Below are 13,256 nucleotides of genomic sequence, written 5' to 3' on the forward strand. Positions count from 1 at the left end.
TCTTAGATACAATTCCTACTCAAGTAAAGAAAGGCAGCAAATTGACCTACCTCATGAACAAAGTACACTTTGGCCCCGGTGTATATTCCCACTCTGACCACTGCCCGGACAGCAGCATTCATGCCTGTTCAGAGAGAAGGGAGAAGAGAGGTCACAATGCTGGTCTACAAGCAAACTGGATGACAGCATTGCAGAGGTAGACAATGGACCACAGCTCTTGTCATGCCTGGCAGGGGCTGATGGGAGTTGTAGTTCAACACCATTTCTGGAGGCACTACACTTTGCTAATGTATTGTATAAACAACAATACATTACATATTCAGGTAGGTAGCCATGTTGGTCTGACGCAGTTGAAATAAATAAAAAATTGTCCAGTAGCAGCTTAGAGACCAACTAAGTTTGTTCTGGGTACAAGCTTTCGCGTGCATGCATTTCGCATGCAGATACCGTATCTGAAGAAGTCTGCATGCACACAAAAGCTTATACCCAAAACAAACTTAGTTGGTCTCTAAGGTGCTACTGGACAATTTTTTAAATAAATTACATACTTATCTGAGATGAAACCCAAGGAGATTCTAGGGGGCTCTGTCTTCTACTTTACAATCAGAGAGATTGAAGGGAATCTGATTCTGTTCCAACTATATCTAGTTCTTACTGAAAACAAAAAAAATTCCTTCCAGTAGCACCTTAAAGACCAACTAAGTTAGTTCTTGGTATGAGCTTTCGTGTGCATGCACACTTCTTCAGATACACTTCATACCAAGAACTAACTTAGTTGGTCTTTAAGGTGCTACTGGAAGGATTTTTTTTTTGTTTTGACTATGGCAGACCAACACGGCTACCTATCTGTAACTAGTTCTTACTGAATCACAGGAGAAGCCATGGGAAGATTAACAAGACCCACTGGGGGCTTAATTCAGAATATAAAGGAAACAGAAAAGACTATTGACCCACAGCTCTAATCTCCTTACAAGTATGACAAGCACCCACATTGCTCTAGGTTTGCCACCAGATTAATACTTATTTATATGCCCAGACATTGTAAGTTTTGTTAACGATTGTTCTAAGCTGCTCTGTTGTTTTCAGCTATTTTATTTGCTTGATGGTATATTTTAGAGTGCATTGCTGCTTATTTTTAGGGAATAAGCTTTTAGGGAAGTTTTTAATGTTTAATGCTGTATTGTGTTTTTAATATTGGATTGGGAGCCGCCCAGAGTGGCTGGGGAAACTCAGCCAGATAGGTAGGGTATAAACTTCTTCTTCTTCTTCTTCTTCTTAATTATTATTATTATTATTTTATGACTTGGTTGGTTGTAGTGTACTTATTCTGAATGTACTTCAATTTGGTGTTGATGAAGGGTAGATTAAAAACATTTTCATTAAATAAATAAAATAAATTTTGGAAGCTGCCATTTGCAGAACAGAAGCACCACGTGGATGAGGGAAGATGGGAGTAAGAATTGAGAGCGGAAATTGACAATGTTCATTTATTTGTCCCAAGTCTGAAATGGAAATCAATCCTGCAAATATAATCAGTAATCACTGTTGTCGTTTATAAAACGAAAAACAAGTAATTGCTTACTTCCCCCCAATTTGAATTGTTTTTTCCTTGACATTAAAAGTAATGTCTTGGAATAATGTAACGATCATGTAATTAAGTGTGTAATTAAGCATATAAAATTCCACTACAACAGACAGAATAATGTGGTCTTTGTTGAAAACCAAACTGAAGTGGAACGGAAACAGTGCTGCTTGCAATGAACTCAGATCGGAACAGAAATTGACACCTTCTAACACCCGTATAGTTAAAGCTATGGCTTTCCCAGTAGTGGTGTATGGAAGTGAGAGCTGGACCAGAAAGAAGGCTGATCGCCGAAGAATTGATGCTTTTGAATTATGGTGCTGGAGGGGACACTTGAGAGTCCCATGGATTGCAAGATCCAACTTCTCCATTCTGAAGGAAATCAGCCCTGAGTGCTCACTAGAAGGGCAGATCCTGAAGCTGAGGCTCCAGTACTTTGGCCACCTCATGAGAAGAGAAGACTCCCTGGAAAAGACCCTGGTGTTGGGAAAGATGGAGGGCACAAGGAGAAGGGGATGACAGAGGACGAGATGGTTGGACAGTGTTCTCGAGGCTACAGACATGAGTTTGACCAAACTGCAGGAGGCAGTGGAGGACAGAAGTGCCTGGCGTGCTCTGGTCCATGGGGTCACGAAGAGTGGGACACGACTAAGCGACTAAACAACAACAACAAAACATCCCTAGATGGGGATGCCTCTATTTCTACAGAGCCCTGCCTTATTTGCCTGGCCTTGATGCTGCTGTGACATTCAATTTATAACCAGCCTACAAAACTGAAGCTCCACTGATGTACAATTGTTGTTTCCTCATATATCTGTGCTGCCCACATAGAGGTACTGGTGATCTCCTGAAGAGGCCTATAACGTTGCTTAAAATCTCCCTTGAGCAGACAGTAATTTTAATCATTGCTTCGTGTTGCTTTAAAATGTTTTCATGCTGTTGTATGCTGCCCTGATTTTTGCAAGTGGACGGTCTAGAAATGCATTTGTATAAATGTATAAATTGTATAAATAAACGTGGTAAGTGTGTGATGTGGAGCCTTTATTATGGCATCATCTAACCCTTAAACCCACTCTGCTGTCTCTCAGCCTCCTTGGCGTACGTGTCGTTTCTTACTGCCTCAGGTCAGTATTGTTGACCCAGACTCACAAGTCTCCCATGATCCTACCCTCAGATGATTTGCACATTTTATTTTTGACCCGCTGACATTTAAAACAAGTTCCTGAGGTACCCCCTCTGCCAGGCCACCGTGCTTGCTGTCTCCAAAATATACCACACCAGGAGAGGGACTGTAATTCAATACCACTGCATACCCCCCCCCCCAAAAAAATTCTCTCTAAGTAATGTGACAGCTTCACAGACAAGCTGTGATCATGGATGCAGCTGAGGAAAACTTGGGCTACAAGAAAGCTAAGGTGGATGCCAAACCCCCAATGCTTTTAAACCTTTCTTCATATTATGATTATTATTATACACAAGTACATATATCTCATTACCTACTCGGTCACATTCAAAAACACACATACCTATAAACATTTATAATAAACATATATCAATATTGATCTAAAACCATATCCTCTTTCTAAAACCATATCTAAAACCATATCCCCCCCAATCCAGCCAAAGGACCTCTGCCTTCAAAGGATTTAACTTCAACCGGCTCCCACGTAACCATCCAGCCACAGCTTCCAAACATCTGATCAGTGTGTCTGGGGCCGAGTCAGGATGGCCATCCATCAACAGATAGAGTTGGGTGTCATCAGCATACTGATGGCAGCCCAACACAAAACTCTGGACAAGCTGGGCGAGGGGGCGCATAAAGATGTTGAAAAGCATTGGGGAGAGTATCGCACCCTGCAGCACTCCATACACCAAGGAGTGGCGCAACGACAGTTCCCCCCCCCAAGCGCCACCCTCTGTCCCAGACCAGAGAGAACAAGCGTGGCCATTGAAGGACTGTGCCCTGGATTCCCACGTCGGTGAGGCGGTGGTCCAGGAAGGGCCCTGCACTGTGTAGTAGTGGATAACTTGCAGACAACCATTGACCTAATTTCATGCAGCACTGGGTTCCCCCTATCTGGAAATGCGAGTAGAAATGGACCCATCCATTTCTGGCTCTAGTGCTGCCCTCCAGGTATATAATCTATGGCCCTCCAGATGTTGTTGGACTCCAACTCCCATCTTCCCTGATCATTGGTCGTGCTCTCTGGGGCTGATGAGGTGTGTTATGAGAAATGAGTCCAAGAAGATAGAAAGGCTGCATAATGCTACCACATCAGCTGTGCAGCCTGAGGATAGATGCAGGAGTGAACCAGAAACATCCTTCCATTAAACACATCCCTTTGACCTTCCTTAAAACCATCACCTCTTTAGCATAGTTCTTGCAGCCTTGTTGGGTTCTGCTTCCACATATGCCTTAAGGGAAGAGCAGCATATAGGGTGTCCCCTTCACATGTTGACTCACATCAGCCCCAACCAGCATGGCCAATGGTCAGGGATGATGGGAGTTGTAGTCCATCTGGAAGGCACCACATTGGCCACCATTTCTTACCACCATGAGACTAAGATTTCTTAAAGCTTTTTTGTGTCCATTAACCAAGCATGGCCTATCTACAGGGCAAATGCGAGCATCTGTCTCAGATAGTAGCACCAAACTAGTCATTTTGTCACCTATCATTTGAAGCTAGATGTGCCCATGCTTTGATCTGTTAGATGTTAAGCTGTACCTCTGGGTTACATCAGCAGTTATTGTTCGGCATCTGTCCAGACTGCAACAGCCCTTCATAAAACACCACAACTGTGTAGAATATCAACCAGTAATAATAATAATAAATTTTATTTATTCCCCGGCCAGAGCTGGGCTCAGGGCAGCTAACATCAATAAAAGTTCAGTAAAAAACATAATAAGAAAAATAAAATAAAATACAGGTTAAAATGCAGTTTAAAATGCAGCCTCATTTTAAAAGTCAAAACCATAAGGGGAGGGAAACATAAGGGTCAGTTGAGTCCAAACCAAAGGCCGGGCGGAACAGCTGTCTTACAGGTCCTGCGGAAAGATGTCAAATCCCGCAGGGCCCTAGTCTCTTGTGACAGAGCGTTCCACCAAGTTGGGGCCAGTACTGAAAAGGCCCTGGCCCTAGTTGAGACCAACCTAACCACCTTGTGAATGTTGTCATTTGTGGACCTTAAGGTCCTCCACGGGACATACCAGTAAAGTTGTACTACAGGTACATAGGTCCATAGTTGGGATTTCCAGGAAACCAGCCAAGGATTAGGTTTCTTCTCCATACTGCGCACCTGTCCACAATCATACATACTGAACTGCTGCATGCATGGGCAGTGGGTTTGTGATGTAGTATAGCTCTTGTGAAGTCATGTTCCCAGGCCGTGTTATTGTGACAACGCATTTTGCAAAAAGCCTCTCAAGTTATCACATCAGATCAACAGCAGCAGTTAATCTGATGTGAACACACACACCCTGCGCCTCTTGCATATTAGTAGTAGCTCTTCCACCATCAACACAAAGTCACAACAGAATGGCAACATCACATCACAAAGTAGTATGAGAGTAAGTCCTAGCCTGGGTCACACTGAGTGATTTAGTAACAGTGGATGGAATTCAAGATGGTGCTCCAACAAATCTTTTGCCCGTACCAGTATTCTAGCTTGCCAGATGGAACAACACCCCTCCATGCACTGTTCTGAGGTTGGGCTCAGGAGAGTCAGTTTCAGGGAGCATATAAGGGGCCCCAAAATCCTTGTGTACCTGTCCAGTGTCAGGGTTCTTCAGGTGAACCCCACCCAAAGTATTTCTTCCTTGCAAGCCTTTCATTTATTTTCCTCCCCTTCCCTGTTAGCTCCCCCATTCTCTTCTTCTTCTTCTTGTTGTTTGAATTTATGTATCGCCTTATACCCAGATATATATAGAAGACAGTTTGGAAACTGCAGCTGGTGCAGAATTCAGCGGTCAGGCTGCTCACCAAAGCAAGACAGTTTGAAAATATTACACCAATCCTGGTCCAACTACACTGGCTACCGATTATTTTCCGGGCCCAATTCAAAGTGCTGGTTTTGACCTATAAAGTCTTAAATGGCTCAGGACCACAATACCTCAAGGACCACCTCTTTTCATATGAACCTACCTAGACCCTGAGATCATCTTCCGGGGCCCTTCTTCGTGTGCCTCCTCCGCAAGAGGTCCAGAAGGTGGCAACACGAGAACGGGGCCTTCTCTGCAGTGGCTCCCTGTTTGTGAAATGCTCTCCCCAGGGAACTTCGCCTGGTGCCTTCACTATACAGTGGTACCTCAGGTTACATACGCTTCAGGTTACAGACTCTGCTAACGCAGAAATAGTGCTTCAGGATGAGAACAGAAATCGTGCTCCAGCGGCGCAGCGGCAGCGGGAGGCCCCATTAGCTAAAGTGGTCTTCAGGTTAAGAACAGTTTCACGTTAAGTACAGACCTCCGGAACAAATTAAGTACTTAACCCGAGGTACCACTGTACACCTTTAGGCACCAGGCAAAAATGTTCCTTTTCAACCAGGCCTTTGCCTGACTTGATCTACATCCTATACCCTTTTTTAAAATGCTAGCTCTTGGGGGGAGGGCTATTGGGTTGTTGGTTTTGCTTTGATTTTATGTATTTGATGTTTTATGTGAATTGCCCCGAGACCTTCAGGTACAGTGGTACCTCTGGTTGCGAACGAGATCCATTCTGGTGGCCCGTTCACAACATGAAAAGAGCGCAACCCGCAGCAGTGCATCTGGGCATGCGCAGGTTGCAATTCGCCGCTTCTGCGCATGCGGCAAAACCCGGAAGTAACCCTTTCCGGTACTTCCGGGTCACAACCTGAAAGAACGTGACATGAAGCAGACGTAACATGAGGTATGACTGTATAGGGTGGTATAGAAAAACAAACAAACAAACAAATAAAAATATACCCTTATATATTAGTAGCAGTAGTATTTCCATTTCTTACGCACCCTTCACCATAAGGGTACAACAATTTAAAAATACAATATTAAATGAAATTGCAAGTCCCTGGAGGCAGGAATGGCCTTTTTTCTATTTATAATACTCTGCCAAGTGATATGTTCACTCGTAATGCCGTCAACAGCATGTATGCATTTAAAAAAAAAATCCATCTTGAAACTAAGACGGGACTTGGACACCAAGAGAAGATATATGAGTGCAGATAAACAAAACAGAGCTCTGTCTATGTGTGTGTCTCAAGGTCAGGAAAAGGAAAATAAGGAATCGTCTGTTGAAGAACTTGACAAGTCAACATGTTTGAAAAAGGCACCTGTATTTTGCTGTATTGAAAACTAATAAAAATATTTTGGAGGGGATTTTTTTTTAAAGCATTGCATTGCATTTATTCACACCCCAGTATCCCCATCCCCAATTAATCAACAGACATAGATGTAGGCAAACCCAGATCAGGAAGAGATGCTGTGAACTGCAGATTTTGTAAGAGCATAGGAGGAACAGCAAAGAAATGATGGTTCAAGACACCTGAGGGTAGATTATGTGAGTGCTCATTTTGCTAAGGAAATGCTTGCAGGATGAGGGTGGTAGGTGGGCAAACTGCGGTTGATGAGCCACAAATGGCTTTCAAGGCTCTTTAAAAAAAGGCAATACAAATAATATAAAAGAGAAGGCAGAGAACTACTGAGGAGAAAGGCTGGAGGCAGTGTGGGAGGAGAAAGTCAAAGTAGGGGAGACAGAATAGAAAAGAATGAAAAAACTGCTCCTTACTGGATGAAAACCAAAAGTCCATCCAGCTGATCATACAGCTTCCAACAATGGCCAGTTAGATGCTTCTGAAAACTCACAAAGCAAAGACATTTACCTGTTACAATTTGCAACCGAGACCAGTTCTACTTGAGTCATCTTACCAAGTTTAGGGAAATTCTGGATGATAAAAAGTGCCCAGACATGAAAGCCCTTTCCTGGTGATTTCTGCCTATTGGATTTTTTGCCATTAGCTCCTCAGAATATAAAGGGAGACCCCCAACACTACAACACACACACACACCAGCAACCAGTCCACTTACCCTGGGCATCTCCTCCAGATGTCAACACAGCGATGGCCTTGCCAATCCCCATCGTGTCAGCGTGCTCATGTTTCACCATTGTTTGCGACATTCTCCGGGCTGGAAAGTCAACAAGAAAAGTTTCTTAAAGATGGGGAGAAATGCCCTTGGTCTTCGGTGCCTCCTTGTCCTGCCACAGGGGCCACAGCCAGGTCCGGAGTGCTCCTTGTAGCCCTCTGCCGTTGCCTTTCAAAGTTGACACCCCACCCACTCTCCAATAAATGACAAGTGGAAATGTCAGCCTGTAAATGATCTCCGATGCAGCGTCAGCCACACCTAATCCTAAAGGACGCATGGCCAGCTGTCACGAGTACCAATGGACAGCGGAAATGTCAGACAGCAGGTACCAACCACTGTTTTGAGGGCTTTCGGTGGCTTCAAATTTGGAAGAGAATAAGGTAAGATTTCAAAAAGAGGCTCTGAGTTGTAGTCTACTTAACTTTGACTTGGAATAGACCCACTGACATTAATGGCCAGGACTAACTTAAGTCCATTGATTTTAATGGGTCTACTTTGAATAAGAGTGAGTTTACTACAACCTCCAGGCGGCAATCCTCAAAACGCTTACCTGGGAGTAAGCCCCACTGAACTCAATTGGATTTATGTAGGCCTGTATAGGATTGTACTGTAACATCATACTCTCCAATATTTCTCCGATGAAAATAGGGACATCCTAAGGAAAAGCGGGTGGCGCTGTGGGTTAAACCACAGAGCCTAGGACCTGCCGATCAGAAGGTTGGCGGTTTGAATCCCTGTGATGGGGTGAGCTCCCGTTGCTCAGTCCCTGCTTGGCAGAAGCTAGCGGTTCGAAAGCACATCAAAGTGCAAGTAGATAAATAGGTATTGCTCTGATGGGAAGCTAAACGGCGTTTCTGTGCGCTGCTCTGGTTCGCCAGAAGCGGCTTAGTCATGCAGGCCACATGACCCGGAAGCTGTACGCCGGCTCCCTCGGCCAGTAAAGCGAGATGAGCGCCGCAACCCCAGAGTCGGTCATGACTGGACCTAATGGTTAGGGGTCTCTTTAACTTTAAGGAAAAGCGGGGCATTCAGAGATCAAATCAGGAACCAGGATGGCTTCTGTAAATTCAGGACTGTCCCTGGAAAATAGGGACACTAGGAGGGTCTGTTATTGCTCAATAATCAGCAGAATGAAGTGCTTTGGAAATCCAAGTGCAACAACGTTACAATCTTTCACCAAAAGATTAAATAAAAATTGTTCCGGGTGGTGGTGGTGGTGGTTTGAAATTATGGGTGGTATTCAGTTAAGTTTTACTCATGAGTACACTCACTGAAATGAATGAACATGACTGAGGGACCCATTCACTTCAATGGATCTGAGTGAAATTTGGTTGAATATCATCCTATGTCTTCTCCAAACAGGCTATGGAAAACCAAAGTTGAACAGCGACAGCTTTACAAATACAGATAAACCATGCAGGGAAATGAATGCGCATCTAGGTCAAACTCGTTTACAGAGCACTGGCATTGAAAAAGGATTTCTGTCATGTTCACAAATAGATGCCCTCCATTACTTTGGTATCAATAAGCAGGTTATTATGAAATCATACAATGAGGAATTATTCCTTCTTGTTCCCTGCACTTAACTTCTTTGTAGAATTTGCAAGCTCTTTGGATCTGGGCACCAGATAATGAACTTTGCAGGAATGAATCCACAGATTGCAAAGGAGCCAACTCATTACAAAGCTATTTATTTACATGAATATTTCAAAAGCTAAGTTAAATGATTCGGTTGGGAATACTTAAAAACCAGCACTGTTAATTTGTGATGTATAGAATTGTAATTTCGGACATTTTGCAGTTTGAGGGGAGGGACAAGATGGGACCCTCCTTCATCCTATGTAAAAAGGAGTTGAATCTTACACAAACACTGGCAGTGTCCCCTAGCCACCACAAATTGAGGGCTTGTTGAAGGGCAATGTTTGTGGCACAGACATATCCATCCTCCCAACTCTTTGCCTAAACTCTCTCTGCTCCTGGCCTTCACATCAGCCACCTGAAGTGATTGCTTCACTTTGCCTAATGATAGGGTCAGACCTGAAGCAGAGGCTTTGTTTCATCTTGATTTTTAAAATTAGAAAAAAATAATAATAATAATTAAGAAACCAACCCAAATCAAAATCTTCCATTGTTTATGTAGAAATATGTACACATGCAACCTGACAACATGCACCTCCACATTTTAAATACAACTACCCCAAGAACGCGGTACATGGGTGGTGCTGCGGGTTAAACTACAGAGCCTAGGGTTTGCCGATCAGAAGGTCGGCGGTTCGAATCCCCGTGATGGGGTGAGCTCCCGTTGCTCAGTCCCTGCTCCTGCCAACCTAGCAGTTTGAAAGCACATCAAAGTGCAAGTAGATAAATAGGTATCGCTCCGGTGGGAAGGTAAACGGCGTTTCCGTGCACTGCTCTGGTTTCTCCAGAAGCGGCTTAGTCATGCTGGCCACATGACCCGGAAGCTGTACGCCGGCTCCCTCGGCCAATAAAGCGAGATGAGCACCGCAACCCCAGAGTTGGCCACGACTGGACCTAATGGTCAGGGGTCCCTTTACCTTTACCCCAAGAACAGGGAGCTCAGATATTTTATAGCAATATACAGATGGGCATATTTTGCAGGTATTTTAATTTTCTGGAAAACATCTTCTTCTGCATATTCAGGGAATGGAAGCTGTATGGAAAGGTGGGATACAAATCAATGTCTGCAGATGGATGCTACAGTTGAGCTTTCAGTGGCTCTGCAAGTTTGCCACTGTACATCTTAAAAAACAACAAAAGTTAAGCAAAGCCTCCTAGCAGCAGAGCTTACCTTGTAGTGGAACTGGTATTTTGTACTTTCCTGGTACAATTCCTCCCCACGCTCACAGTGTGGCAGGGATAGAGCCCATCTGTATCTCCCAGGATGCATTGCTTAAATGTATTTACTTTAACAGAAAAAGGGGAATGCAGGCAGCATGTAGCAACTGCGTGCCTCAGTCCTATTTGAGTTTTATTACCTAGCACATCCCAAATAAAGATGCCGTGTCTTAAGATGACTACTCCGTGATTGCAGTTGGTACCTTTCCCACTTAACTCTACGGGCACCTGGTATGGAAGATTCACAGTGACATTGCTAGGAAACCTTGCTTTCTAGGTTGCAACCACTAGGCTGATGACTTGTTGTTTGACAAGAGACTGGGCCAAAGGCTTCCACACGCAATGCTCATTCTGAGCACAGCATGTTAGCTAGTATGCTCTGCAACACAGCTTGGGAGTCATTGACCCGGATGAAAACATCTCACTTAGAAAGCCAAATCTATCCTCATTGTAAAGACACCGAGCAAGAGCGGGCTCACTTGCACTCTACATTTTTATTATGTAGGACACTAAGGCAGAATTATGTGCATCTCTAGTGCATCTGGTAAGCTCCTAAATTGAATGGCTCAAAATTTCTAGCTCGCATGGTTGTTGCAGCATAAATGACAAAGGCAATGTTTGTTACAAGAGCTGAGGCTAAAAAGAAACTGGCATTAATATGGGGATTTTTCTTCTTCATTTTGCAGAGTTCTCTGTCCCTACTCCTACACTAACCTTCCAATAACAACTGCCTTGCCTCTTCTTATTTTGTAAAAGTAAGGCAACACCAACGTTCCCTTCTCTGCTGCTGTTTGGAAATAAAGCAAACTAATACAGTCATACCTTGGAAGTTGAACGGCATCCGTTCCAGAAGTCCGTTCGACTTCCAAAATGTTTGGAAACCAAAGTGCAGCTTCCAATTGGCAGTAGGAAGGTCCTGCAGCCAATCGAGAGCCGCGCCAGACGTTCCGAAAACCAGAACACTCACTTCCAGTATTTTATTATTTGGGAGTCGAAACATCTGGAAACTAAGCCGTTTGTCAACCAAGGTACGACTGTACAGGGTTTGGGGAGATTCTCTGACGTTCAGAAGAATTGTTGTAACCTGCCCTGGGACCTTAGAGTGAAGGGTATGCAATAAATTGTAATTCTGGTGATTTGCTTCTAACAAATCAAGCATAACTGAATTGTGAGATGAAAGAACATTTGCACTTAACTTGTGCTACTCTTTTCATACCTTATCAGTGTGGTGAAATTAAGGTTCCTGAGTTTCAAAATTATGAAGGTTGGCTGTTTTCACACTTACACTGTTACCTAGAAGAAACCTTATTGGTTTGCATTTGGAATTTAACCTGAATTACTCTGTATATGGCTAAGTGCACAATGACCTCTGCCTTTTTTCTACTGCTCCAATCGGTAGTATTCCAAGATTTTATTTTGTGTTTGCCGGCAAAAAGCCCAACCTGCTTCTACCCCTTAACGCTGCCACTTTGCACTATGGTCTAGTAAATTCTTACAATCTAGGTATATATTTGGAGAGACCAAATTATAAATACAAGAGGGCAATGCTGCCCATTCAGTTGAACCCCCTCTGGTCACAAATTAAAATGAAGAAGGAACATTGCTGCCACCTTCTGGATGCTGTGCAAATTGAGCTTCTGGATTTCCTGTTGTAGTGCTAGCAGCTTCATTGAACCAAAGGATGAACATCTAGGCTTGTGTTTCTGAAATTGTGTTGCAAGGTGCACTAGTGCATCACAAGAGGGTTTGAACTGCACTCAAAACATTCTCGGTCAAAACAGAGAAGCCCTTTGGCACATTGATCAGCCTTTTACTCTGTCAATGTATGGAGAATACCATCACCTTAAGGGAAGAAGTACATTTGCACTGGGATTTCTCAATACAGCCAGTGCTACAGCTCCCAAGTGCATTGCCCAGAAAAGCTCATTCCAAACTCCAAGCCTTACTGAGTGTGAGATACTAAGTGATATTAGCTGAATGAACTTGCAATGAAGACAATTTCCTATTGCTCTGGGGACCTATTTTTTTTATTCTTACACTGAAATGGAAACAGTGGTACCTTGGTTCTCGAATTTAATCTGTTCCAGGAGTCTGTTCGACTCCCAAAATGGTTTAAAAACCAAGGTGCGGCTTCTGATTGGCTGCAGGAGCTTCCTGCACTCAAAGCCGCAGAAGCCATGTCAGACATTCGGCTTCCAAAAAACGTTCGCAAGCCGGAACACTCACTTCCAGGTTTGCAATGTTCAGGAGCCAATTTGTTTGGGAGCCAAGCCGTTCGACTACCAAGGTGCAGTGGTACCTCGGGTTACATATGCTTCAGGTTACAGACTCCGCTAAACCAGAAATATTACCTCGGGTTAAGAACTTTGCTACAGGATGAGAACAGAAATCGTGCTTCGGTGGCATGGCAGCAGCGGGAGGCCCCATTAGCTAAAGTGGTACTTCAGGTTAAGAACGGACCTCCGGTAGGAATTAAGTACTTAACCCAAGGTACCACTGTATACCTACTTCAGCGTAAGAATAAAGTGTGACTCCAATTTTAAATACAGCTGGGTGGGGAGAAAAATGGTACCCCTCTGGTATTAAACATTTGCAAAATACTGATCTCAACAGATGGATTTTTCAACAAAAAGATGGGTAGCATGGCGTCTTCTTAAACTCAGAGGATGGTATCAAATATTGCGCAAATTGGAATTATCCATC

The 13,256-nt window shown here is 43.7% G+C and overlaps 1 protein-coding gene and 1 long non-coding RNA gene across 2 annotated transcripts in view; both read right to left on the bottom strand.

Moving 5' to 3' along the window:
* Positions 1-7,925, bottom strand: part of PFKM (phosphofructokinase, muscle) — a 40,367-nt gene extending 32,442 nt beyond the window's left edge. The window contains exons 1-2 of the mRNA XM_083728856.1: positions 7,641-7,925; positions 51-124 (exon numbers count right to left, since the gene is read on the bottom strand). Of these exons, the coding sequence (XP_083584982.1) occupies positions 51-124; positions 7,641-7,731 (165 nt within the window). The 5' untranslated portion in view covers positions 7,732-7,925. The remainder of the gene's footprint in view (positions 1-50; positions 125-7,640) is intronic.
* The window catches only part of LOC310840007, a 131,693-nt gene that overhangs the window by 35,729 nt on the left and 82,708 nt on the right, over positions 1-13,256 (bottom strand). The gene's annotated exons all lie outside the window — the stretch shown is intronic.

This window comes from Podarcis gaigeae (assembly GCF_964106915.1).
Source record: "Podarcis gaigeae genome assembly, chromosome: 2".
NCBI classification, from domain to species: domain Eukaryota; kingdom Metazoa; phylum Chordata; class Lepidosauria; order Squamata; family Lacertidae; genus Podarcis; species Podarcis gaigeae.